General features: G+C 39.1%; 1 protein-coding gene across 5 annotated transcripts; it reads left to right on the top strand.

Moving 5' to 3' along the window:
* Window positions 1–957: 957 nt before the first annotated feature.
* On the top strand, window positions 958–26,919 carry ncaldb (neurocalcin delta b). 5 transcript variants are annotated; one of them, XM_034160304.1, is made up of 4 exons: window positions 958–1,132; window positions 23,123–23,535; window positions 24,852–24,957; window positions 25,083–26,919. In XM_034160304.1, exons 2-4 carry the CDS (start codon window positions 23,158–23,160, stop codon window positions 25,175–25,177), a joined length of 579 nt encoding a protein of 192 aa, XP_034016195.1. In that variant the 5' UTR covers window positions 958–1,132; window positions 23,123–23,157; the 3' UTR covers window positions 25,178–26,919. The 5 variants fall into 5 exon arrangements, with proteins under 5 accessions (XP_034016195.1, XP_034016197.1, XP_034016196.1 ...); XM_034160306.1 differs by having other exon boundaries at window positions 23,120–23,535; XM_034160305.1 differs by having other exon boundaries at window positions 958–1,166.
* The last annotated feature ends 26 nt before the right edge of the window (window positions 26,920–26,945 follow it).

The following is a 26,945-nucleotide window of genomic DNA, read 5'->3' as shown; positions in this document are numbered from 1 at the left end:
ATCACACCTGTTCCTAATTTTTTGTGACAGCAGGGTATTGTTTTCAGTCGCGTGTCTGTGTCTGTGGACATAACTCTAAATCAGTTGGATGGATTTCCTTCAAAAGTGGTGGGAATATTATTTAGATAGATATCTGAAGGTGATTAGATTTTGAAGTAGTTTGGTCACAGGCCAAAGGTAAAGACCAAGGAAAACCTAAAAAGAAACCCCCACCTTTTTTGTATATCTCAACAACCAAGAAGCCCAGGTGGATAATCTAAAGGAAATATTGTTCAGCAAAGTATTTGTGATTGATTGGTGTGTGTATAACGTCATAAAGACATCACACAGAAGTCATATGATGAAGTCTTACGTCATCAAAACGTCATTACAGACACATGTATATTCAATCATTGATATCATGGTGTGTAGAGTGCACAGAGTATGCATCAGGACTCTGATGCCTTTTCATTTATTTGTCTATTCACTCACTTCATTTATCAGGGCACATTTTAATTTTAAGCCTTAACATTTCCTTTTCAGTCTTTTCCTGATTTACTAAAGAGGGGGAAAATGATCAAACCTGCATTTACACAGAAAGACTTTTTCACGCTATTGTGCAGCAAATGTGACCAGAAAGAGCTAAAATCTGAGATATCACCAATTTATTTTTATCATAACTTCTGTTTGCTGTCTGTTTCTCCATAGTTATGTCGAGTTTAATATCAATAATTCTAGTAATCTCAAAAACTAAATTCTAGATATTCCTCATTAGATAACCAAGACAATGGGGCGTTCTGACCAGCAATAAAATGTAATTAGATAGAATTTTGATTCGTCAAAATGTAATTGTCTGTCTCCAGTGTGGACTTTTCTTGTGCGGCCAATAGAAGCGCAACGCTTGCCATACACTGGCTGCCATTGGCCGCGGCGGCATCACATGACCGTCGGGATTTGACGTCACTGCAGAGGCTCGCTACGTGCTGTGCAGCTTCAGGAGGAAACATCCTGCCGGAGTTTGGACTCAGAGCAGCTCGCTGAAAACCTGCTCCTGCTACCTGTTGCCTGTCTCTGAAACTTCACAGTCGACGCGAGGTGATGGACTATTAAAGAGACTTTGAGCAGGCCTCCAGAGCGAGTTGAAAAAGCCGAGGTAAGCTGTGGTAGTTTGTCGGCTTCTTGTCCAGGTGAGAGGCGAGTTTGTGTGTTTTGAGTGGTTTCCGCATGAAGCATCATGTCGGCACAAAGTGACAGACAGCAGAATGTTTTAAAAAGCCGAGAAGAGGATTTAACCTGCACCTCTGATCGTGTGGACTCTTTTGTCCTAAACATCAGAGAAAAGCAGCTCGTTATGTTTCAACAAACAAACAGTTAAACACCTTGAGTCAAGGAGGCTGTTTTTTTTTTTTTTTTTTTTTTTTTAAAGAAGCTTAAATCCATCAGAATTAAATCATTATAGGTGTTAAGTTTGATTAATGGTCTAGAAAACAATGTCTTAAAAAAAAACATTGTTTTTCGGGGCATGAAGCAACACTAAATCTACATAAAACACAATCATTCCAGTCTGCTGAGGATAATACAGCACTTATTTACGTTGTGGTATTCACTAAATAAATTAAGTAAAAGACAACATGATTCACATAGGAAATCAGAAACAGTACTAATTATAGATAAAAATGACTTTGGCTATTTAATTAATTTTGAACCATGTGCAACATCTCTATTCTGATGCATGTTAACTGAATCAGGGAGATGTACTCAACCCCAATAACTACATTTACTAAACAAGAGCAAGCTGAGATTTCTGAACACCCGTCAAGGGTTGATGAGGACTCAAAACAACAGATGTGATTCACATGGTGACCTGGTGTTGCCGACTGAATGCCCCCCCCCAACACCTAAAAATTGGTCTCCCTGCCTCCACTGTGCATGCGTCATTTCTGAGTTCAGCCGCTCGTCTAAGACAGAGTCTCTTCACCCAAAGCGATCAAATGGATTCATGGGATTTTTAACCATCAGATGACAAGGTAAGTAAGTCCCTTCGGGGACTTGGCACAGGTTTATGCCGGATGCCCTTCCTGACGCAACTCCACATTACATGGAGAAATGTGGCAGGGGTGGGATTTGAACCCGGAACCTTCTGAACTGAAACCAAGCACATTAACCACTTGGCCACCACCCCTGCTCTATCAAATGACAAGGTAAAACTTTTAAATGGTTTTACCTTATCAGATGACAAGGTAAAACCTCTTAAATCATTCCAAAGTCAGTTTTGAGCCGAAACGAGGCTGTTTTAAGTAGAAACGAGGCAATACTCCGTGATGCTTTGAAATGACCGACGCACAGTGAACGGTGCGGTTCTCTGATCACTTCCTCCATCTTTTATGATGAAATAATGCTGAATTTATTTGGAAATGATTGTTGTACAAAAGCTTCAGATATGTCACTGAGCTAGATGATGACTGGAGTGCAGTTTGAAGCAGAAACAAGGTGATAATCCATCAACCGCGGCTAATGATGGATACGCAGTGAAGGCAGGGCTGACTGATTTTTAGGGGGGGACCGTTTGGTTCCACAATACAATACTTGCATACTGATCCAGAATGGTCTGACTGCTCAAGATGTTGCAATGTGATATTTAATAAAAAAGCAGAAACAAAATAGTGTCTTCATGATCTTGGTTTTACATCATGATATCTTATCCATGAAGTAGTTTTGACGTAATCCTTAAAGTCTACAAAGAGAAATCCTGATACAGAATCTGGATCCAGATCACATCCAAAATTTAATGGAGCCCTAACACCAATGTGTTGTGAAAATCCGTTCAGTAGTTATGATATAATCCTCCAAATCTGCCAAACTGACGCATACAAATTGAAATCCTGATCCAGCATCCAGATCTGGATCACCTCCAAAATTCAGTGGCGTCTTCCATGGCTTAATATCTGTGTGGTGCAAATTTGTTGAGAATCTGTGAAGTAGTTTTGATGCAATCCTTAAAAGCCTATATAAAGTGAAATCTTGATCCGGATCACCTCCAAAATTTAATGGAGCCTTACCTGGTCTAATATCAATCTGTGGTGAAAGTTTTGTAAAAATCTGTGTTGTGTTTTTGAAGTAATCCTGCTAAAAGTTATACAGACAAATAAATAAACACCAATGATTTTATTACATCCTTGGCGGACGTAACTAGATCACCGCACTTGTAGATGCTGACCTCTGCCAACACTAGTTTCCAATTCCACAAAATTTTACCTTGGAAAACATTTTCAAGGTCAAAGTCCTGTTAGAAGTGAGGCCGTTTTAACAAATCTGTGGGGATGACTGCGTTCATCCTGGAATATTTACAGGTAGGTTTTGAAGCAGATGCTGATAAAGGAAAAATGCTGTAATGTGTTCTCGCCTACTTGTTTGCTGAGTTTTGAAAAAAAAATTGACAAAGTGACTTTGCAGCTTCATTGTTATTTGCACAACTACTTAACTCATATTTCTACTTTTAAAAAAGTATTTATTTTGATGCAGAACAAAAATAACAACAGAAAGCTTCTGAGTTTATTTCCAAATATTGCATGATGACGATGCGATCCATGCACTGCTGCAGCCTCATGCAGCTATTGTCAGACATATTGGGAGCCACGCGTCGTCTAAGATGATTAGGGGAAGTCCAAGCCACAGAGCTTCTTCGAGTGTTCCAGGCAGCTTTTTCTTAATGGTCTTAAAGTAGACTGAGAACTGATCCTATCTGTTGACTCAGCAACATTCTTACCGCCTCCCAAACTTCACACAAACGCACGTTTGTTAAGGACACATGCAAAGGCTTCTCTGCCTCCATCCATCTTAAAATGAATCAGACACTTTGCAAAGCCTCAAAAGTCCAGATGGGTCACTTTTGATCAAATTTAGTTGTGTGAGTGAATGATCCCTTTTTTATTTTGTTTACAAGAACATTATGTTGATGAATTTATTATTCATGGATGATTATCTCCTCTTTGTTGTCTTTGTGGAATCATCAGGCTGTAAACCTACAAAATAATCAGGCCTGTGATACTATTTTCATTATTTGAGTACATTTCTGTGTGGAAATCACACCTGTTCTAATTTTTCATGACAGCAGGGTATTGTTTTCAGTGGCGTGTCTGTCTGTGGACATAACTCTAATCACCTTCAGATATCTATCCAAATAATATTCCCACCACTTTTGAAGGAAATCCATCCAACTGATTTAGAGTTATGTCCACAGACACAGACACGCCACTGAAAACAATACCCTGCTGTCACAAAAAATTAGGAACAGGTGTGATCTGTCACTGAGCTAGATGATGACTGGAGTGCAGTTTGAAGTAGAAACGAGGTGATAATCCGTGAACCGCGGCTAATGACGGATGCGCAGTGAAGGCAGGGTGGACCGATTTTTGGGGGGGACCGTTTGGTTCCACAATACAATAATTGCGTACTGATCCAGAATGGTCTGACTGCTCAAGATGTTGCAATGTGATATTTAATAAAAAAGCAGAAACAAAATAGTGTCTTCATGATCTTGGTTTTACATCATGATATCTTATCCATGAAGTAGTTTTGACGTAATCCTTAAAAGTCTACAAAGAGAAATCCTGATACAGAATCTGGATCCAGATCACATCCAAAATTTAATGGAGCCCTAACACCAATGTGTTGTGAAAATCCATTCAGTAGTTATGATATAATCCTCCAAATCTACCAAACTGACGCATACAAATTGAAATCCTGATCCAGCATCCAGAGCTGGATCACCTCCAAAATTCAGTGGCGTCTTCCATGGCTTAATATCTGTGTGGTGCAAATTTGTTGAGAATCTGTGAAGTAGTTTTGATGCAATCCTTCAAAGCCTATATAAAGTGAAATCTTGATCCGGATCACCTCCAAAATTTAATGGAGCCTTACCTGGTCTAATATCAATCTGTGGTGAAAGTTTTGTAAAAATCTGTGTTGTGTTTTTGAAGTAATCCTGCTAAAAGTTAGACAGACAAATAAATAAACACCGATGGTTTTATTACATCCTTGGCAGACGTAACTAGATCACCGCATTTCTTTTCATAAGCTAAATTAGATGTGATCAAATATCAGGAGCATGTATTTAGTTCATGCACTTGAAGTTTTTTTTTTTTTTTTTTTTTTTTTGTGGTGTTGTCAGGTGTTTTTTTTTTTTGTTTTTTTTCCAGCTTTTTTGGTTTCTGAATTCTTTTTCATATCATTTTCACAGATCATTGGTCATCTCTGCTATGCACAATTTGTCATTGGTTTATGGCACTTGGTTTCTGACTGAAAACTCTAAGACAAACAGGCATAAAATTGGAGCATCCACTCAGGGTGGTATGATTTAAATCAGCTGATTTAAATTGCTGTAAAAAATAATCAAATTATTATTATTTTTTTTAGAAATCTGTACTTTAAACATCACTGAAATATGAACTCGGTACCATTTGATTAGTGGCACTTGCACATGTTGTATGTGCACCTTTATGTTTGAACATGTCAATAAAGATTATAACTAATGATATTATTTGTATAGTCTCATTTAGAAGAGTGAAATAAATACATAGTGTGCACCATGTGTCATGCTGAGTTATCATGTTACAGGGTAACATATGTCACATGTCATAGAATCCAATGGATGTTGACCTTATTTGACCTTTACTTTGGAGACCAAACAGTCAACACAGTAAAAACTATTCCATTTATTAATCCTACTAGCACAACCAATAATTTGCATCACTTTTTACCAAATTTGGAGCAACTTTAACTTTTGATACCTGTACAAACTGAAATTGACTTCTGTCACCTTTCTTACTGTTTTTACCCCATAACTCCGTAACTTTCAGTCACAGATAGTCCAAACTATACCTTTTTGGAATCTCTGTGATCAGACAAATAATGTAGTATAGATTTCAACATGTTTGGAGCATTTGCAAATTTTGACCCATGTGTAATTCTTCAATTGACCCCTACCTGGCTGCCTATTGAAAATTTAGGTGGCTAATGTGCTTTTACAAAAGAGTAATGTCTGAGTATTTGCATCAAATTTGGTGCTTGTTTCATCATTTGAAAAATTCCTCTGTAAATATTCTATTATCTGCTTCACTAAATGTCCAGAAATCCACAATCCAGACCAAACTTTGTCAGGTGATAGTGAGTGCCAGTTTGGGTTTTGTGTTATATGCTGGATCACTCAGAGTAAATTTTATTTATTTATTTCTTTTCTGAAAGGGCAATGTAACTTGGTAATAAAACAAAAATAGTCAGCTGCCCATAATGTGCAATAATAGCTGCTATTTATCAAATATTTTGAAGTATAATACGTGACCAATTTTAACATTTTAAAAAAATACATAATTTCTTTTAGGTGATGAAATTATCTTTTTGTGTTAATTGGTCAGTAACAGTACAACTATGAAAATTGCTGAACATTCTAAAACTCAAATTACATGGTCACCAGTTGACACTCTTAGTCTCACTCACTTTCTCTTACAAAATATGTGTGGTTTTGAGGTTACATGTGTTTGAACTAAGTGAGCTTGTTTGTCAGTTTCCTTAATTTCTGTATCCTAGGTCTGCTGGCTACCAAGCCCACCGCTGCTTGTCTTAAAAAAAAAAAACTTTAATTTTTGACGGAATAGGAATTTTTGGACTTTTCACATTTGGCTTTATGTTGGCACACTGATAAAGAAAATATGACATCAAATGCCACATTTTGCTTTATCAAAATTCTGCATTGTGTAACTCTTCTACATAGTATTGCAAAACAAATCAAAGCACCAAATCATCATGAGGTTAAGCCTTTCAGCACTAGATAAATTTACTGATAATGAATGTTTTGTAATATATGCTGTCATCCATTCAGTGTTGTAGTAATGTTTTTTTTGCAGAATAAGGTGACATGATTAAGTGAACAGTTGTCTAGCCTAAACAGCAGAGGTGGGACGAAGTCACTGTCAAGTCATCAATCTTCAAGTCCCAAGTCAACTTGCAGACAATTGGTGGTTATTATGACTTGAGACTTGACTTGGGACTTGCTGTTTCATGACTTGAGAGTGACTTGATGGTGACTTCATCCCACCTCTGCTAAACAGTATCACAGATAATGTCTGTTCCCAAAAGTCAAAGTAACATCACATTCCTTGCTTTATCCAATCGGCAGTTCAAAACCAAATGTGTCAAGTGACATAAAACAGACAAGCCCTATACAGTGCCCTCCAAAAGTATTTGGCCCCTTGGTATTTCACACATCTTAATTTGTTTATGCCATTTTAATTACAAATAGTAAATCGGGCTTCATCTCAATATAAAAATTTCTAAAATTATCTTGACTTACTAAAGAGGGGAAAATTGTATGATTTCACTGACTCGCACAGTTTGAGTAGAGAAGAGGAATTTGAATGATATCACCTGCTGATGTGATTGTTGGGAATGGGATGTTCCACTCTGGGGCCCTTTCTGGCACCATTTTAAGACCCATGCTTTAGAGTAACAGTCTCAGCATTCCAATCTTTTAGACCACACTGGTGTTGATTTCACAGGATAATGAAATTGCCTAGTGTCCCTGGAATTTGAAAATCTTGGTGAGAGTCCTACGCACAGACTGTGTGTATATACTGGACAAATCCTGCGTAACATCACCCGTTGACTTTCTCACCCTCACGGACTTATAATGAGCTCATAATATACATAAAGATTTGGAGCATGGGTGGCTCAGTATGTGACAAAAAATAAGCCTGAGCACGCCCCCCTCTCCGAGTCTGAAGCACCAGCTAACCCCTGTTAGGGTGTTTATCAAATCATATTTTTGGGGAATGCTCAGTGGTTCTCCTAATGGTTTCCTTTAGCATGGACAGTAAAAGTTATGAGCCATGTATTTCCCCATTCATGCATTTCACCGCACAAAGCAGATTATTCCAGGTGTTTGTAATAAAATACTCCAAGCAGACAGACACAACAGCGAGTGGCTCCACATCGAGTGGACTCTGACTTATTGTCCAAGGCTACAAGAGGTGGAGTCACTGGGCTCAGCCGCTGTCACTCAAAGCAACCACGCCCATGACTAATACAGAACTCTGCGGATTAAAACGTATTACACTAAGAAGTTAGAAAAAATCATCCCCTGTGCAGTTGTCATGGAGGAGAAAACTGTATAGACCAAAACCGCTTTTTGTACCAGGCTGTAGCATGTTTATTTCTGCTTTGAATTTGGACATTTTAAAAAATGATTTCTATGGGAATGTGCTCTGGATTGGAACCAGCTTCAAACAGCCAGTCAAAGAATTGCACTTCTGGGTTGGGTTTTTAAAAAAAAAACAAAGAAAAAAAAACTGGGTTCGAGCATTGCTGTTTGGTCCTATGTGCACATTTTGTTGATTACCATTAGTAATAGAATGGCATTAGGTTAATGTAGGATGTCATGGTTGAAATTCTAATGTTGCCCTCAAACAAATGCAACTGTGACAAGAGTGCAGGTTTAAATTAGACCTCGTAAATTGGCCTGCATGAAAAATTTATACTGAGCACACAAGGGAAAAGACTGAGGCTCTTTTATGTAGAGTAAATGGAGAAAACAACATTGCAGACTTTTAAAAACAGTGACTTATCAATGGTAAAATAAATGATCAGAATTATTTTCCAGGAGATTTTTTTACACAAACTGTGCGTGCTGTCGAGCTGCAGCGCCGCCTTCTCCTCTAAAAGCACTGCGGCCGTGCTGCCACATGGGTGGAGTTGAGATAATAGACCCCTTAGTGTCAAAACATCCTTACAAACATTTCAAGCTGCTGAATACTTACGAATATGCGCTAAATTTGAGCACTAGAATCTATTTCTGTTGGCGTGGGTGTTTTGAGTGCTTGTTTTTGGGCTAGACTGACCACATTGGCTGCGTCCTCTGTACTTAGGCTCGTCTGTGCCTTCTGTGTTCTTTTGAATCAAATTAAACCTTTGAAGAGAAAGCATGAGAAGATTAGTGAAATACAGAAGAGTATGATACCCTGAAATAGCATATAGTGAAATATTCAAGAATATGATCCTGTGCATCGGATGTAACTTGCAGATATGGGCGTAAACTGGTTCCACGAGACAGCTCACGCGCTTTTTTACAAAGAGGTGTTTACTGCAGCGCAGACAGCGCTTGCCTCATGCAATCAGTGGCAGTTTGGTGCGAGTGTGTGAATGGTGATGTGTCTCTGCCCAATCCAGAGTCCTTTTTTTTTTTTTTTTTTAGCTCTGCCTGCCTTCTTGAGAATGTTGTTACTTGCACATTGTTGTCAAGTGCCTACTTATAATGGCTTCTCTGTCCTGATTGCACGTTTATAGAACGCCTCGACGCACACAGCTCTCCAACTGACGTCTGAGGCAAATGTGTGCAGCATTTTGATTATGTTGCTATCTCAGATTTCTCCAAGGGACGGTTGATAAACATTTGGCAAGGAAGAAAAATGTGAGCCACTCTTATGGGAACAGCATATAAAATTGGAATTCCGCTTAGGTTTTGTCTGTGAGGCATCTTTGACAGAAAACACAGATTCAGAAATGGAAGATATTGTGTTATAGTGGCAGCTCTGTTGCAGCACAAACTTTATTTTAAATGATGATTTTGCCCATAGAAATGACTGGTATCTGTAATGCTTTGATTATGATGAATTGTCAGAGGATGGCATAGGTGGATTGTTTGCTGTGCACCTGTTGGTTTGATGGTGCACCCTGTTTTCATTGAGGTGCAATGAGCAATGCAACCAGCCCAACTACTAATTGGTCTTTTCCTGATACTAAAACCCGCTTTTCACCTTTGGCACTTTCATGTGGCAGCACAGAGCGAATGATGCGAACACGTGTGGGGGAATTACTTGAAATGAGCCAGCAAGGAAGGAGTTGTTGACATTGGGTTGGGTATATTAATTTTGGTGCGTTATGTTGAAAATGGACCTCTCAGGACCACATGTCGGTTTCTGGCAAAAGGTCATTGAATAGCGAAGGTGATTTTTCACTTATTTATTTATTTATTTTTATTTATAAATCAATATACTGCAAAGCTAATGCACGATTGAAATAAATGTTAAGAGCACAAAAATGGCATTCACAGCACTAGTTACATTTTTTTTCATTTAGATTTGCAGTTGTTAGATATGCATTCTCTTTCCTCATTTACATTTTGTGTATATACAGTGCATCTATAAAGTATACACAGCACTTCACTATTTCCAGAATTTATGTTACAGCCTTATTCCAAAATTGAGTAAATTATTTTTTTTCCTTCAAAATTCGATTCACAACACCCTATAATGACGACATGAAAAAAGTGTTTTTTTAATTTAGTTTTGCAAATTTATTAAAAAAACTAAGAAAACACATGTACATAAGTATTTGCACCCTTTGCTCAGTACTTTGTTGATAGACCGTTGGCAGCAATTACAGTTTCGGGTCTTCTTGAATATGATCCCAGAAGCTTGGTGCACCTTGCCCATTCCTCTTTGCAGCATCTCAAGCTCCATCAGGTTGGATCGGGAGCGTCAGTGCACAGCCATGTTCAGATTTCTACAGAGATGTTCAATCGGATTCAGGTCTGGTCTCTGGCTGGGCCACTCAAGAACATTCACAGAGTTGTCCTGAAGCCACTCCTTTAATATCTTGGCTGTGTGCTTGGGGTCATTGTCCTGCTGAAAGATGAACTGTTGCCCCAGTCTGAGGTCAAGAGCGCTCTGGAGCAGGTTTTCATCCAGGATGTTTCTGTACATTGCTGCATTCATCTTTCCCTCAATCCTGACTAGTCTCCCAGATCCTTCTGCTGAAAAATGTCCCCACAGCATGATACTGCCACCACCACTATTCACTGTAGGGACAATGCCTCGTTTCCTCCAAACATGACGCCTCGTATTCACCCCAGAGAGTTCAATCTTTGTCTCATCAGACCAGAGAATTTTGTTTCTCGTGGTCTGAGAGTCCTTCAGGTGCCTTTTGGCAAACTCCAGGTGGGCTGCCATGTGCCTTTTACTAAGGAGTGGCTTCCATCTGGTCACTGTACCATACAGGCCTGACTGGTGGATTGCTGCAGCAGTGGTTGTCCAACTGGAAGGTTCTCCTCTCTCCACGGAGGAATACTGGAGCTCTGACAGTGACCATCAGGTTTTTGGCCATCTCCCTGATTAAGGCCCTTCTCCCCGATTACTCAGTTTGGACGGGCCGCCAGCTATAGGAAGAGTCCTGGTGGATCTAAACTGCTTACATTTACAGATGATGGAGGCCACTGTGCTCATTGGGACCTTCAAAGCAGCAGAAATGTTTCTATACCCTTCCCCAGAGTTCTGCCTCAAGACAGTCCTGTTTGAGGTCTACAGACAATTCCTTTGAATTCATCCTTGATTTGTACTCTGACATGCACTGTCAACTGTGAGACTTTATATGTAGACAGGTGTGTGCTTTTCCAATTCATGTCAATCAACTGAATTTACCCCAAGTGAACTTCAATTTAGCTGTAGAAACAGGATGCACCTGGGCTCAGTTTTGCGCTTCATGGCAAAGGCTGTGAATACTTATGTACATATGATTTGTTTAATTTTTTTATTTTTAATAAATTCACAAACGTTTTTTCACATTGTCATTATGGGGTATTGTGCGTAGAATTTTGAGGAAAAGAAATTATTTCATCCATTTTTGAATCAGGCTGTAACATAACAAAATGTGGAAAAAGTGAAGCATTGTGAATTATTTCCAGATGCACTGTAGATATCAAAACCATTTTTATGTGAGGCTAACTTTCTGAGGAAGATGCAGTGTTTTATCAACAGTGGACCAGCACTGACCTTAAACTCAGTATCATAGGAAGGTTGGGTTGCAGTCCGATATTCAAGGAGACACTTGTCACGTTACTTGTAATGGGAGTATGTGTGCTGCCAAAGTTATCTCATGTTGTACAGCTCCTTAGTGGTTATTTAAAACCTGCTGCAGATTAGACTTGTGATCACAAATGTGTTGTAGCTACAAGACGATTAAAGGCCATCTTGAAGGTTACGTATGTGGTGTGTGGAGACATTTTACAAATTTAGAACTCGTAAAAAGTTAGAAACTGATGGATAAGATTTGAGTTTGTATGTTTGATGTGCAAATGTTTGCGTAAAGTTGCACTTAAATTTTATTTAGTTATTTTTCCTTAATTTGTTTTCTGACACAGAACAGCCTTCAGCAGGAGATGCAACTTTCAGTGGTTTTTGAAGTAATGGCTCAGATCGCTTTCATGTGCTTGTTGTTCTCGTGTCCTCGCATCAGATGTAATAAGATTTATTGTAGCACAGCATTGATTTTTTTTTTTTTTTTCTTATGCTGAAACAGTATTTGTAAATAAAAGTACCTTTTTATTTTTGTGGTGTATTGCAAAATTACAGTTATTTTTGTTGCTGGCAAAGTATTTATTTTGAGGCGATTCCATGGCAAATTATGGTGAGTTTGCTCAGTGAAATCTTGCAGAGGCCATGAAAGGGAAGCTCATGTGCACACACACACACACAGTATGAAATTTCTGTTGCATTTGATTAAAAACTTGGCATTTTCAACTTCCAAGTATGAAAAATGCATCTAATTCAATTTACTCATATTTACACGGTGCCAGATCACAACATAAGGAGCCCTAAAGCATTACACATAATAGTGTGATAGTGTTAGTCACCTCATTGACTAATTTTGGCAAACCAAGCTAAAATGTTAGTATACTCAACAAAAATATAAACGCAACACTTTTGGTTTTGCTCCCATTTTGTATGAGATGAACTCAAAGGTCTAAAACTTTTTCCACATACACAATATCACCATTTCCCTCAAATATTGTTCACAAACCAGTCGAAATCTGTGCTAGTGAGCACTTCTCCTTTGCTGAGATAATCCATCCCACCTCACAGGTGTGCCATATCAAGATGCTGATTAGACACCATGATTAGTGCACAGGTGTGCCTTAGACTGCCCACAATAAAAGGCCACTCTGAAAGGTGCAGTTTTGTTTTATTGGGGGGGGGATACCAGTCAGTATCTGGTGGGACCACCATTTGCCTCATGCAGTGCAACACATCTCCTTCGCATCATCCGTGAAGAGAACACCTCTCCAACGTGCCAAATGCCAGCAAATGTGAGCATTTGCCCATTCAAGTCAGTTACGACGACGAACTGGAGTCAGGTCGAGACCCCGATGAGGACGACGAGCATGCAGATGAGCTTCCCTGAGACGGTTTCTGACAGTTTGTGCAGAAATTCTTTGGTTATGCAAACCGATTGTTTCAGCAGCTGTCCGAGTGGCTGGTCTCAGATGATCTTGGAGGTGAACATGCTGGATGTGGAGGTCCTGGGCTGGTGTGGTTACACGTGGTCTGCGGTTGTGAGGCTGGTTGGATGTACTGCCAAATTCTTTGAAACGCCCTTGGAGACGGCTTATGGTAGAGAAATGAACATTCAATACACGAGCAACAGCTCTGGTTGACATTCCTGCTGTCAGCATGCCAATTGCACGCTCCCTCAAATCTTGCAACATCTGTGGCATTGTGCTGTGTGATAAAACTGCACCTTTCAGAGTGGCCTTTTATTGTGGACAGTCTAAGGCACACCTGTGCACTAATCATGGTGTCTAATCAGCATCTTGATATGGCACACCTGTGAGGTGGGATGGATTATCTCAGCAAAGGAGAAGTGCTCACTATCATAGATTTAGACTGGTTTGTGAACAATATTTGAGGGAAATGGTGATATTGTGTATGTGGAAGAAGTTTTAGATCTTTGAGTTCATCTCATACAAAATGGGAGCAAAACCAAAAGTGTTGCATTTATATTTTTGTTGAGTGTACTTAGAACTGACGTAGTATTCGTGTCCAGGATATATCCAGCAGAACAGCTGCATGGAATATGTCCAGATTTTATCCCGAGGTCTTCTAATAGGATCTCGAAACACTGTCAGTCACAATTGATGGTAGACTTCATTTCTTCTGTTCCATGATGCTGAATAAGTTTGTCTTATGAGTCTCAGAAACCCTGCCATGCCATCTATGACATCACCACACAACATGTGTGTCATGGAATTTTTGTTGCAGTATTTTAACCCATATTGGTCAGAATCCTTAATTGTTACCATACGTGCTAAATTTTGATCATATTGGCAGTGTAAGATTGTGAATCCTTTATTTGAATACCGAGAAACTATATATATATATATATATATATATATATATATATATATATATATATATATATATATATATATATATATATATATATATATATATATATATATATATATATATATATATATATATATGATCACACTTTTAAGGTGACATTTGCAAGGAGTTCTTGCAATGCTGTGGTGTCTGGTTTCCAGCAAAATAAATCAACACTTAAGATGGTTTGAAAGACACAAGAAGGTTATGAAGCGACACCTGCCAGCTGCTGCGGGCTGACTGCGGTCCAACATTTCCCTCACTTTTTGAAATATGAGCTGCTCCATCACTTTGACATCCAAGAGCTGAACATGTGTTGCAGCTACTTCATACAGTAGTGTTCAGAATAATAGTATAGTGCAGCAGCTAAAAGCATATTTAGAGGAAAATCGTGCAAATGGTGATACAAGCACCAAAGTTGGCACAAATACTCCTTAGACATTACTCTTTTGAACAAACCGACTGGCCACTTGAATTTTCAATAGACGGCCAGGTAGGGGTCAATTGAAGAATTACACAGGGGTCAAAATTGAAAATGCTCAAATCATATTGAAAGCTACACCACATTAGTTGTCTGATCGTAAAGATTCCAAAAAGGTATAGTTTGGACTATCTATGACTGAATGTTATGGGGTAAAAACAGCAAAAATGGTGACAAAGGTCAGTGTCAGTTTGTACAGGGGTAAAAAGTTAAAGCTGCTCCAATTTTGGTAAAACATGATGCAAATTATTACTTGGGTTAACAGGGTTTTAAAAAGGAATAGTTTGGACCATGTATCATGCTTAGTTATCATGTTATAGGGTAACATATGTCACATGTCAGTGAATCCAATGGACATTGACATTGTTTGACCTTTATTTTGGAGACCAAACATTCAACACAATCAAACTATTCCATTTATTAATCCTATTAGCTCAACCAATAATTTGCATGACTTTTTACCAAAATTGGAGGAACTTTAACTTTTGACCCCTGTACAAACTGAAACTGACCGTTGTCACCATTTTTGCTGTTTTTACCCCATAACTCCTGATCATTCAGTCATAGATAGTCCAAACTACACCTTTTTGGAATCTATATGATCAGACAAATAAAGTGGTGTAGTTTTCAAAATGATTTGAGCATTTTTAATTTTGACCCCTGTGTAATTCTTCAATTGACCCCTACCTGGCCCCCAAGTGAAAATTCAAGTGGCCAGTCGGTTTGTTCAAAAGAGTAATGTCTAAAGAGTATTTGTGCCAACTTTGGTGCTTGTATCACCATTTGCACGATTGTTTATCTGCTGCACTAGTAGTGCTATGTGACTAAAAAGATTAATCCAGGTTTTGAGTATATTTCTTATTGTTACATAGGAAACAAGGTACCAGTAGATTCTCACAAATCCAACAAGACCAAGCATTCATGATATGCACACTCTTAAGGCTATGAAATTGGGCTATTAGTAACAAAAATTGGAAAAGGGGGTGTTCACAGTAATAGTATCATCTGCTGTTGACGCTACAAACTCAAAACTATTATGTTCACTGCTTTTTTAGCAATCCTATGAATCACTAAAGTAGTATTTAGTTGTATAACCACAGTTTTCATGATTTCTTCACATCTGCGAGGCATTAATTTTGTTGGATTGGAACCAAGATTTTGCTTGGTTACTAGTGTGCTTGGGGTCACTGTCTTGTTGAAACACCAATTTCAAGGGCATGTCCTCTTCAGCATAAGGCAACATGACCTCTTCAAGCATTTTGACATATCCAAACTGATCCATGATACCTGATATGCGATATATAGGCCCAACACCATAGTAGGAGAAACATGCCCATATCATGATGCTTGCACCACCATGCGTCACTGTCTTCGCTGTGAACTGTGGCTTGAATTCAGAGTTTGGGGGTCGTCTCACAAACTGTCTGCGGCCCTTGGACCCAAAAAGAACAATTTTACTCTCATCAGTCCACAAAATATTCCTCCATTTCTCTTTAGGCCAGTTGATGTGTTCTTTGGCAAATTGTAACCTCTTCTGCACATGTCTTTTATTTAACAGAAGGACTTTGTGGGGGATTCTTGCAAATAAATTAACTTCACACAGGCATCTTCTAACTATCACAGCACTTACAGGTAACTCCAGACTGTCTTTGATCATCCTGGAGCTGATCAGTGGGTGAGCCTTTGCCATTCTGGTTATTCTTCTATCCATTTTGATTATTGTTTTCCATTTTCTTCCACGTGTCTCTTTTTTTTTTTTGGTCCATTTTAAAGCATTGGAGATCATTGTAGATGAACAGCCTATAATTTTTTGCACCTGCGTATAAGGTTTCCCTCTCTCCAATCAACTTTTTAATCAAACTACGCTGTTCTTCTGAACAATGTCTTGAACGTCCCATTTTCCGCAGGCTTTCAAAGAGAAAAGCATGTTCAACAGGTGCTGGCTTCATCCTTAAATAGGGGGCACCTGATTCACACCTGTTTGTTCCACAAAATTGACAAACTCACTGACTGAATGCCACACTACTATTATTGTGCACACCCCCTTTTCTATTTTTTTTTTACTAATAGCCCAATTTCATAGCCTTGAGAGTGTGCATATCATGAATGCTTGGTCTTGTTGGATTTGTGAGAATCTACTAAATCTACTGGTACCTTGTTTCCCATGTAACAATAAGAAATATACTCAAAACCTGGATTAATCTTTTTAGTCACATAGCACTACTGTTATTCTGAACACTACTGTAAATAAGATTATGTTAAAATGTTTGCTGCAGTGATGCTTAAACTTGAAATTCCTAGTTTACAGAGTAATGGAGAAACGTGCTTAGTTTTTGGAGGAGCCACTATGTCACATTTGATGGTTTGTTTGTGTCCAACCAAACCAAGTGACGGTTATCTGACAGAAATGTCCCTCAAGCCAAGTTTATTGAGAATATCTGACAGCACAGATGACATAATACAATAGTGTCAGGAAAAATGTTTTAATTTTGAATAATGAACAGAAGTGGGGATTAATTATATAATTATGACGGAATAAGTCATTGCGATGTAGTCTTCAGAGTCGTTTGTCTGTTGCATCCTAAATGCAAAGTCAAAATGCTATTTGCATTTGCTCAAAGTTGCCCTTGACGGAACCAGTCTAGTCTGCACTTGGTTAATTTGCTGTGACAGTAACGGTTTCCAGATCATAGATGACTGATGAAACACATTTATTTTCGAAGTGAAGGTGCTTATCACCTTGTGGGTCTTATAACTGCTTGCCTGTTATGCTTATGAATGATCACCCACAGCTCTGCAACCTGGTTACAGATCAGCTGTGTTTAACTCACTCTGCCTTCACCTCTCTTACCTCAGTGCTGAAGTGCCCTCTTTGCTCGAGGATAATCTGCAGGACTCTTAAGACTTACCTGCGGGATATAAATGGATACTTCTGTTTGTTGTGTAAGTGAGCAACAGGATGTTCTTGGATGAGCGCTGTGCAGAGCACCTTGTATTTATCCAGTGATGAACGAATGAGTCGATGACTCCACTGTTGGAAAAAGTTTAAAAAATGTTGTCTCTGCAGTTGTATTTCGACACGACTCTGAATGCTTGCTGCTAAGATGTTGAATGTGTTTGTCTTAGATTTGATACTGCGTTTCATGGAGATAAACACCTTTTTGGATGAAAAAAAAATGGTTATTGCAGATGAGATGAATTGTATACATTGGTTTCCCAGACCTGAGTCAAATTCATATTAGTAGGTATGTGCCAGTGGAGCTTCAGTTGAACTCTGGTGCTTGTGTGTGTGTGTGTGTGTGTGTGTGTGTGTGTGTGTGTGTGTGTGTGTGTGTGTGTGTGTGTGTGTGTGTGTGTGTGTGTGTGTGTGGTGATTACCATTAGGAACTGAAAGCGACAGTATGATCTCACCTTGTTAACACATGGACAGGCTGAACCCTGATTATCACAGCTCTGCCAGGCGTCCTCTCACTTGTGCAGTGCAGCCGTTCATAGAATTTGCCTCAACCATGTGGCCTATCCATTTGTCAAAGCTGTTTTTTGTACCAAAGCCATCACTGCACTGCTGGTAAGACTCTCTTAGCAATGATCTCTGAGCCTGTAAGTGCTAGAAATGGCGAGAGTTGTTGGCTTGGACCTGTTGTCCCACCTTCTTTTAAAATGCACCATCACCCCAAAAAGAGAGGACTCTGTCTTGATAAACTATAGTTCACAGCATAAGTGAAACTTCACTTTGCTATTATAGGTCGTATAATTTGAGTGCAAAATAAGGCATAGTTTTGTAATTTTTATTTTTTTAATCCATGTTTCCTTTTATTTTAACTGTTGGTTTTAATTCAGTATTGATGTGTACCTGACCATTGCTCTACATAAATAACACAAACTGCATTCAAATTTAGACCAGATTTTTGGGGTTTATGCCTCAATATGGTGCCTGACCACAGCTCATTTCATGCCCAACATGAATACACAAATGTGCACAAGTAAACTTACAGTTTAAAGATTATGTGCACAGCTTGTAAAAATAACAGCTACATTGATTGGTAATAAGACTGACACTTGCACTGATCCCTACATGTCAGGTGGAAGATGGATCCAGAGTGTGAAATTTTGGCTCACATAAAGATCATTGGACTGGGGGGAGCATACTTGATGAAATGTTGAATGTGTTGCAAGAAGAATTTGTTAAATGTTCTCATCGATTCCTTTGATAGGCACAAAGAAAAGGACTATTTTCTGGTGCTCTATTTTGAATGAGCTCCTAATGGCTACATCGGCGCGGACCCCCACCCCCATGGAGGTCGCCATATTGATACAGTAGCCCCACAGGGACATACTGGACTTGGGGGGGGAAAAAAGTGGAATCAGTAGTTGTTTCCTTGTGCACCGTCTACTGGTTGCTAGTGCAGGCTAACAAGCTTGGGAACCCTCATTTTTATGAAATGGAGGATCATGCATATCACTAATCACAAACAAAGGATCATGAATCCCTGTTACCAGGACACAGAAAACAAAATCATAAACAGTGCCGCCATAATGCATTCTGCAACCTGAAACATTAAAATCTACACACAGTTGTTTTAATGTCACATTTCTGCTCCTCCCCTGTGTGATGCTGTAAAGCAGCTTCTGTCTTGATGAGTTGGTCAGACAAATTACACAAATAGCACTTTAGTTGTGAGGTCAGCTGCTTAAAAATATCTGTCTGTGGTGTTTAAAGCCTGATAAAGACAAACATACAGTTTCTATTAGCAGATGTTATTAATGTCCCCACATTAGGTTCTTATTGATTGATAAACTCATGCTGTTGCAGCACATCCAATATCCGTCTCTCAAAGCGTTTGCTCTGTTCTTATTCATAAAAGCATGTTTCTGTTTAGTCCATCAGCTGTTCACAGGGGACCAAACCTACACAGCACTGACTGTGCAAACGGGTGTTAATCTGCTATTCGCACTACAATTAAAGGAAATTATAACAGCTGGAAATTCATTGGACTTTTCTCGAACCCGTTACTTACTTTGAGTTAATTTAAAGGCTTATAGGTGGTGGTTTATGGTGTGTGAGTGTATGGGGCGAGTTTTGCAAAGAGCAGCTAACAAAATTAACAAGGTTGGCATTTTAATTCCAATTCTACAAATTCCCTCGCAGGTTTATTTTTTGTAGCCTTACTTAGATGGCTGAAAGGCTAATTGAATTTCTGTTTTGTTGCTGTACGATTTTTCTTTTTCCATGACTCCCTGCTTTTTGTTGTATGTATGTTATCAGCAGGAACAGTACAATCCACTGAGGGTCAAAGAATTCAGCCAATCATAATGGATTATTGAGTACCTTGTAGGCAGCACATCTAACAAAGTAAATTCTTATTGGGAATGGGGAAAGTACATTTACAAGCAGTAGATAATCACAAAAAATGTGAAACGTGGAGTCCCTTAGGGGTCCGTAATGGTAAATTGCGAGGGCTTGGCCTAAATTTAGTCACTTGTTCTAAACTTTGGAAATAAAGCTAACTGGCAAACAAGCTCATTTCAAGCTATGTACAACTTGAAAACGACATGTTGAGAGAGCCAGAAAGAGAAGGAAGACGTGCCTCCTACATTCATGCAAAATCCTTTTTGCAGGGTTGTGCGGATTTTTGAGTTTTAACTGCGGTTAATCAGAAAACAAGTTTACTTTTCTGACGATGCATTTCTGTGCAGGAATGGTGTCTCTGTCACTGACTCCCACACTTGCTTCAAATTTCCCATCATACTTGGCCTGAGGGATGTTGCACAGGCAAAACAAAGCTGCATTTTGGATTGATCTGGTGTGTCTGAGTTCACCCGATTTCAACCAGTTTGTCCTCAGTATATGCATATATTGCAAAATAATATAGCATTCATTGGTTTTGAGTTCTCACCGTAACATTCTTGAAGGGGGTAGACTCATTAATGTATCTGCATGTTACAGGGTACATGCCTAGGTTTGGAGTAACATTTGGTGATTTACATTTATCTAAGGCTCTGCAGTGAACTGCTGCCTAGGGTGTTCACTATCTCCAAGCCCAGTGTATTCTGGGATAATTGCAGTGCACTCCGCGACCCCCGACAGTTAAGTGGAAGTTAATGGATTGATGGATTAACTGGAAACAGAGGGCTGGCTGATACTTGTCCTTGACGTTGCTTTGATAAGACTTGATCTGACCTTTAAGACTTTCGCTCATTAGCCTTTGCTAAACTTAGGACGGCTTCTCTCTCGTCTTGAGCCTGGACAGCTCGGCGTTAGCTGCAGAGTTTGCTGATGAACCATGTGAGCTGTTGCGTGTTATGCCTTCCTTTTCTGTAACTGCTTATTTGTCACATATGAGCGATTGCTGTTGAAGTTGCAGGATAATTGCATCATATTTGATATGAAAAACATCCTGCATGCTGCAAGTCAGATTGGGCTTTTTGTTTACCATCTTAATACTTTCTTGTATTTACCTACGACTTTGATTTCAGAAAAACTAGTTTATCTGTAAGAGACAGATTGCTAAAGAATACCTTATCGAAACTAGAGCAACAAGCTGTCTTGACTATTAATTTGGTGCATGCAGTTTTCTGTGTGAAGAGATTAGCATTAGATTAGAGTTCCTGTAGGAAGTGGGAGCTGCATCTGCAGATGTGCACTCACAAAAACTGCGCACATTTGGGTTTGCAGCAGCGTGGTGTGGTTGTGCATGTGTGGTAGTTCTGCACTGTGAAAACATTTGGTGGTCTAGCAGCGCAGGTGCATTGGGATGGGAGACAGAATGAATGTTCTCTTCATCTCTGTGCTTATTTTTCTCACACTGGCCAGCGTACTGGCATTGCTTTTAGTTCCACAGTTCTGTCTGTATCAGCTTTTAATTTGAAGGATATTTGCATCCACATTGGCAACTTGAAATTACAAAACGTTTTCCAGTTTCGGCACTTTTGACCCCTACCACAGAGTTTAAAAAGTGCAGAAATTAAAACAATGTTCTCCTGATTTAGATGTATTTTTGCCAAATTAAAGTTGAGGTCATATTCATCATGTGATTTCAACTGTAATGGATTCTGATGGAGGGCAAAAATCTAAAGTAAACTGTAGCAAACATTAAAAATACAACTCAATGCTAAAATACCATCGGCTGTATGAGCATCGTGCTCTTCTTTACATTTGCATTTGTTTAATTATTAAGATCCTATTGTCTTACACACAATTTTTACATGTTCAATAAAGCTCCTCTGATAATCAGTCAAAAATAATATTTTTAACGACGTCTGCAGGAGGCTTTGCGTGTGTGCATATATGAGCTTTTGACAAGAGCAGAAGTTGTGCAAATCAAAGAATATTTGTAGATCACCCTCTGTGCATTTGCAGGTATTAATGAGACAAATTTAAAGTGTAGCTGAAACCAAAAAATGTGCACAAATCACTAAAAATGATGAAATGTTGCTTTTGAAAAATCCTGAATAAGTTAAGTGCTGGTGAAGGATAAACAGCAGGTGTCTGAAGCCTGCACTCTAATTCAACCCTCAGCCATGGCCATGTTGTTTCTACGTCATCACAAGAGCGAGACCTGCTGATTCAAGCCCAAATCAGTTGTAAGCTCGAGCTGTTTTTTTTTTTTTTTTTTCTTTTTTTTTGGAAGTCCAGTCTGTAGGTGATTTTCAAGAAACTGGGCGACACAGCCTTATGGTTTTGAGCCTTATTTAGACCACAATGAGGGAGACTAAACCTTGGAGGAAAACCTTCAGTCTGACAACAGTGACTATATTGGCAGAGTTCAGAACACAGAATGGTGATTATAAAATGAATAAATAAATAATGCAGGCAATTTCAGCATGCATATGGAGATTGTAAACTTTTTTTTTTTTTTTTTTGACAGCTCTTTGGTCGTAATCAACTGGGCAGGGCACACAAAGACAGAACCTCTGACTCATTGGTTGTGTTGGGTTTGTGATCGCCTTTGATTCTGCTCAGAAGCGTCGGCGGTGCTTAAACTCAAAACTGGCTTGTCAGTAGCTGATAGTGTACTGGAGTCAATACTAAAAGTTAGCGGTTAGCTGTAGCTTCTGCTAAATTTTTTTTTTTTTTTTCAGTTTAAAGGTTTATTGCTATAAAAGCCAACCTTTCAGTTAGCTGATTAGCGTTTATCGAAGCTAACTTTTTGGTTAACTGTGCCCACCATTGTCTCTGTGATAAAGGTCCATAATTGGTTATCACATGGAGCTTAAAAAGACATTAAGCATGTGTAGTGCGATCTTGTGCATTCCTTTAGTGCCAGTATGACTGTTAGCTTGGAAGATATTCGTTAGAACATGACAGAACATAGTTGTTGGTGTGACTTGTACACTTGTGGTTTTGAAAATGACACCGTAAAGTTCAGTTGAGGCAAACATAAAGCAAAAAGTTGGACTTGTTTATTTTTAACGAATTACTATCTTGGCGTTTCTTTCTTTCTCTCAGCTGTCTAAGGTACCACAGCCTCAACAAAAGCAGCAACCATGGGCAAACAGAACAGCAAGCTCCGAACTGAGGTCATGCAGGACCTGGTGGAGAACACAGACTTCACCGAGCACGAAATCTCAGAGTGGTATAAGGGCTTCCTGCGAGACTGCCCCAGTGGCGCACTCTCCATGGAAGAGTTCAAGAAGATCTATGCCAACTTCTTCCCGTATGGCGATGCCTCCAAGTTTGCCGAACACGTCTTTCGTACATTTGATGCCAACGGAGATGGGACTATAGACTTCAGAGAGTTCATTATTGCCCTGAGTGTGACTTCACGTGGTCGGCTGGACCAGAAGTTGAAGTGGGCTTTCAGTATGTATGACTTGGACGGGAATGGCTACATTAGCAAGGCAGAGATGCTTGAGATTGTAACGGTGAGTCCAAATAGTTTTTGTACTTTATTCTGTTCACTTTTTTTTTGGTTTGTTTTTGCTGCTTTATATAGCCCTCAGCTTTTCCAGAGCCGTGACATGTCATTATGGTATCACCACGTTTCCTGGTCTTTAAACTCTTCCAGCAGCGAAGCAACATTCCTCTAAGGGAGCCACGTCACGTTCGACGTCACTAAACCATCTGTGTTCTGCGTCATTTGACTGCCAACAGCAAGAAAACCAACCACTGTGTAATTTTAGAAACCCAGCAGTTCCTCTAAGGTCTGCAGACGACTCTTAAGAGTTGACTGTGATTTATTTCTGGAAGTGAGCGGTCCGCCTCTGATCCTTACATTGACTAGGCGTGACATCCAGCAGCTGTGCTGTTTTTAAAAGCCCCCCCCAAAAAAAAACCTCCATTCATTTCCTCTGTATTTCCAGTGTTGCCTTTCAGCAAGCAGCCCACAGGCTCTTTATTTTACTGGGCACCAAACCCCAAGTGGTTCACACTTGTGTTGTTATAGTTGTGGTCAGATACACTTATAGATATGAGGGTCATGCTGTTTTCATTGACTTCTCTAAATGGACGTCTTTGTAAAACAGACTGAGTGACCAACTCCTCCTCTTGAGTAGGCTTTGGTCCATGTGTGTTTGTTTATTTTGGCTTAGTTTCTTTATTTAATGATGCTGAAAGTTCCAAAATGTCTTAAGTGGCCAATACCCCCATACCTTCTGGGAGCTTCTCCATGCCGAAACAGAAAGGACTTCCTTATCAGCACCCGTTGGATTAACTGTCACACAGCAGGAGAAATGATGGAGGACGTCATTAGATTTGAAGTATCTCATTAAAACGTTGTGTAGGATTGGAAGACTGGAAATGAGAACTATGCTGAATGACGCAACAACACTGACATAGTAGATTTTATTGATGGCAGCATCTGCTTCTGCCACATTCTGTGTTTATTCCTGTAGATTAAAAGGAGCCTGTTTGGGGGGTTTAGTCATTTCAAACAGGTGCAAATGTTTTATCGTCTTTGAGCTCTTGTCGTGCAGGATTCACTGTCAGAATACTAAAACGGTAGCACGCATTTCTGTCATTTTCAAATCTAAGAAGATTTTTTGGGCATGAAATAGTTCCTGGTTTTCGTGAGGCACTCAGATCTGCCAGGAGAGCCAAAATAAAATAAAATGTCTTCCTCCCAACAGATGATTTACAGGCTTTTTTTTTTTTCGCTGATTCCCTGAAAAGTAACTCGATTCACTGAAATGACACAAAGCTACTTCTGTTTCCACTTCCTGTCTCTGCTTCACTCTTCCAGGCTATTTACAAGATGGTGTCGTCGGTGATGAAAATGCCCGAGGACGAGTCCACTCCAGAGAAACGCACAGACAAGATCTTCAGGCAGATGGACACAAATCGAGACGGTAAGAATTCCACATGCTCTGTCTTTCTTTGTCAAACTGTCTTGGTTTTGCTGTCAAGAAAAGCGAGTTAAGCTATCAAAGACTGTGACGTAATGTCCTTTGGGCGTTCTCTGTCTGTCTCTCAGGTAAACTGTCTCTGGAGGAGTTTGTTGAGGGAGCGAAAAACGACCCTTCTATCGTTCGGCTGCTTCAGTGTGATCCCAGCAGTGCTGGCCAGTAAACCCCTGGATGGACATTTCTTCTTTGAATCATTTGACTCGTTTTTCAAATCTCTCCCTGCTGGCCCCTTCTGAGATGGTTGATGTTTGATCTTTACAGCGGTAGAGGCACGTGCACACACACATATATAAATGTCAACATATTGGCTACATACTATGAATAACAAAAACCCTCAGTGGACGTAGTTCTTCACACGTGCGCCTCTCCGCCTGATGGAACGCAACAGTTCATGAGGGACTCGTAAGGTACAAATATAAGTTCAAAGGACTTGAGTCCCCTGAAAGACTTTTTCAACACTGAATCAGAGTTCTGTGTGTGAGAAGATTGTCAGCGAGGATAAATTGACGTGTACACAAGGATTGTGCGATTTCTTCAGAATTGAGCCAAACCCCAAGTTGGCTTTGTTTTTGTTTGTTTTTTGTCTGTGCGCAGTGGAAGTGAATCTAAACGACTTGGCTTGTGTGATAAAGTATTGCATTCGATCTCTGTGTTAACATTGGATGAAATGAAGTGTGTGTAGACACAAGATAAATGATACTTTTTAAAATCAATGAAGAATTTTCAGAAGGGAAGACTTTAAAAAAAAAAAGTACACTTGGGCAAAATGTTACATTGCACCAAATCTGACTGATCGAAGAGGAGCGTTTTCAAAGTGGCTGTCTTTTATTTTGAAAGTGACTTTTTATAGCTCATGCACACTCACACGTTGACATATTGATGAATATATGAATCTGACATGCATATAAATGGAGCTGTGATTCTTTTATTTTTTAACAATTGTGTAAGCAAAACAGTTAGATATATGAATATATAGTGTGTACTTGTATATTCTTTTACTTTTCGTTAACATTGTAATTTGTCACAAAGGAAGAGTCCCTTTGGAAAAAAAATTTAAGTATAATTTATTGGATTGTGTTCGAATTTCTATTCTACTTGGCAAACATATGAAAGTTGTACTGTGTATTCGCTCATTTATGCTCGAAACGTTACAAGGAGACGACCACAAATACTGTTATGCATCACGCTTTAATCATCCACTAATATGTAGGCAGCTGATTTTCTGTCTGTTTACAAAAAAAAAACAAAAACCCAGAACTCTGAGATTTGAACGGTTGCAGGTGTTTGGATGATGCGATATTTCTCAGAAAACCTGTCAAAGTCGGCGGTCATCATCCTGAACGTTGGTGTAAAATCTTTCTCCATATGGTATATGCAGCATTACTGTGCAATGTCTTTAATGTTTTTGTGCAAATCTGACATGTTGAATGTGCACTTTCATGTCCCTGCTGTACACAAACACAGAACGTTCAGAAATTTTATTTGTTGTAATATTTTAAAGTAACCTGCAACGATGGCGTTCAAACATTTGCAACTATAGCGCACAGTAAAGTACATTTAACGCTGACTAGCGCTGAAGTCGGCAATGAGTAGTGTTTTCACAGATGCATAAATGTTGAAATGACATCATGAAAACAGGCAACACTTGTGAGAAATTTTCTGGGCTTCTGCATATTTCAAGTAAATGGGTTTGGTACTTAATTCACACATTTCACGCAATAGCATCTTGTGGTCAAGTGCCAAAAATAGATGATGAAAAGTCATAGTATTGCATCTGTTTGTATTGTACATTGTCTGTTGAACAAAAGAAAGCATCAATGTATCATTTTTGTAGATTTTGTATTGTTTATTGCTTTATGTTCTGTGTAGAATTTCATTTTGTTATTCAAATAAAATAATGAACAAAATTGGTTTTCTTTTTTAACACCAAG

The sequence above is a fragment of the Thalassophryne amazonica genome, chromosome 20 (assembly GCF_902500255.1).
Source record: "Thalassophryne amazonica chromosome 20, fThaAma1.1, whole genome shotgun sequence".
In the NCBI taxonomy this organism is placed as follows: Eukaryota; Metazoa; Chordata; class Actinopteri; order Batrachoidiformes; family Batrachoididae; genus Thalassophryne; species Thalassophryne amazonica.
The sequence above is the reverse complement of the archived record's forward strand: the minus strand, read 5'-3'. Positions and strand labels throughout refer to the sequence as shown.

Coding starts and splice junctions, on each gene's coding strand:
- ncaldb (XM_034160304.1), top strand. CDS start 23,158: ATGGGCAAACAGAACAGCAAGCTCCGAACTGAGGTCATGCAGGACCTG. Junction 23,536..24,851: donor AGATGCTTGAGATTGTAACG/GTGAGTCCAAAT, acceptor TCACTCTTCCAG/GCTATTTACAAGATGGTGTC. Junction 24,958..25,082: donor GATGGACACAAATCGAGACG/GTAAGAATTCCA, acceptor TCTGTCTCTCAG/GTAAACTGTCTCTGGAGGAG.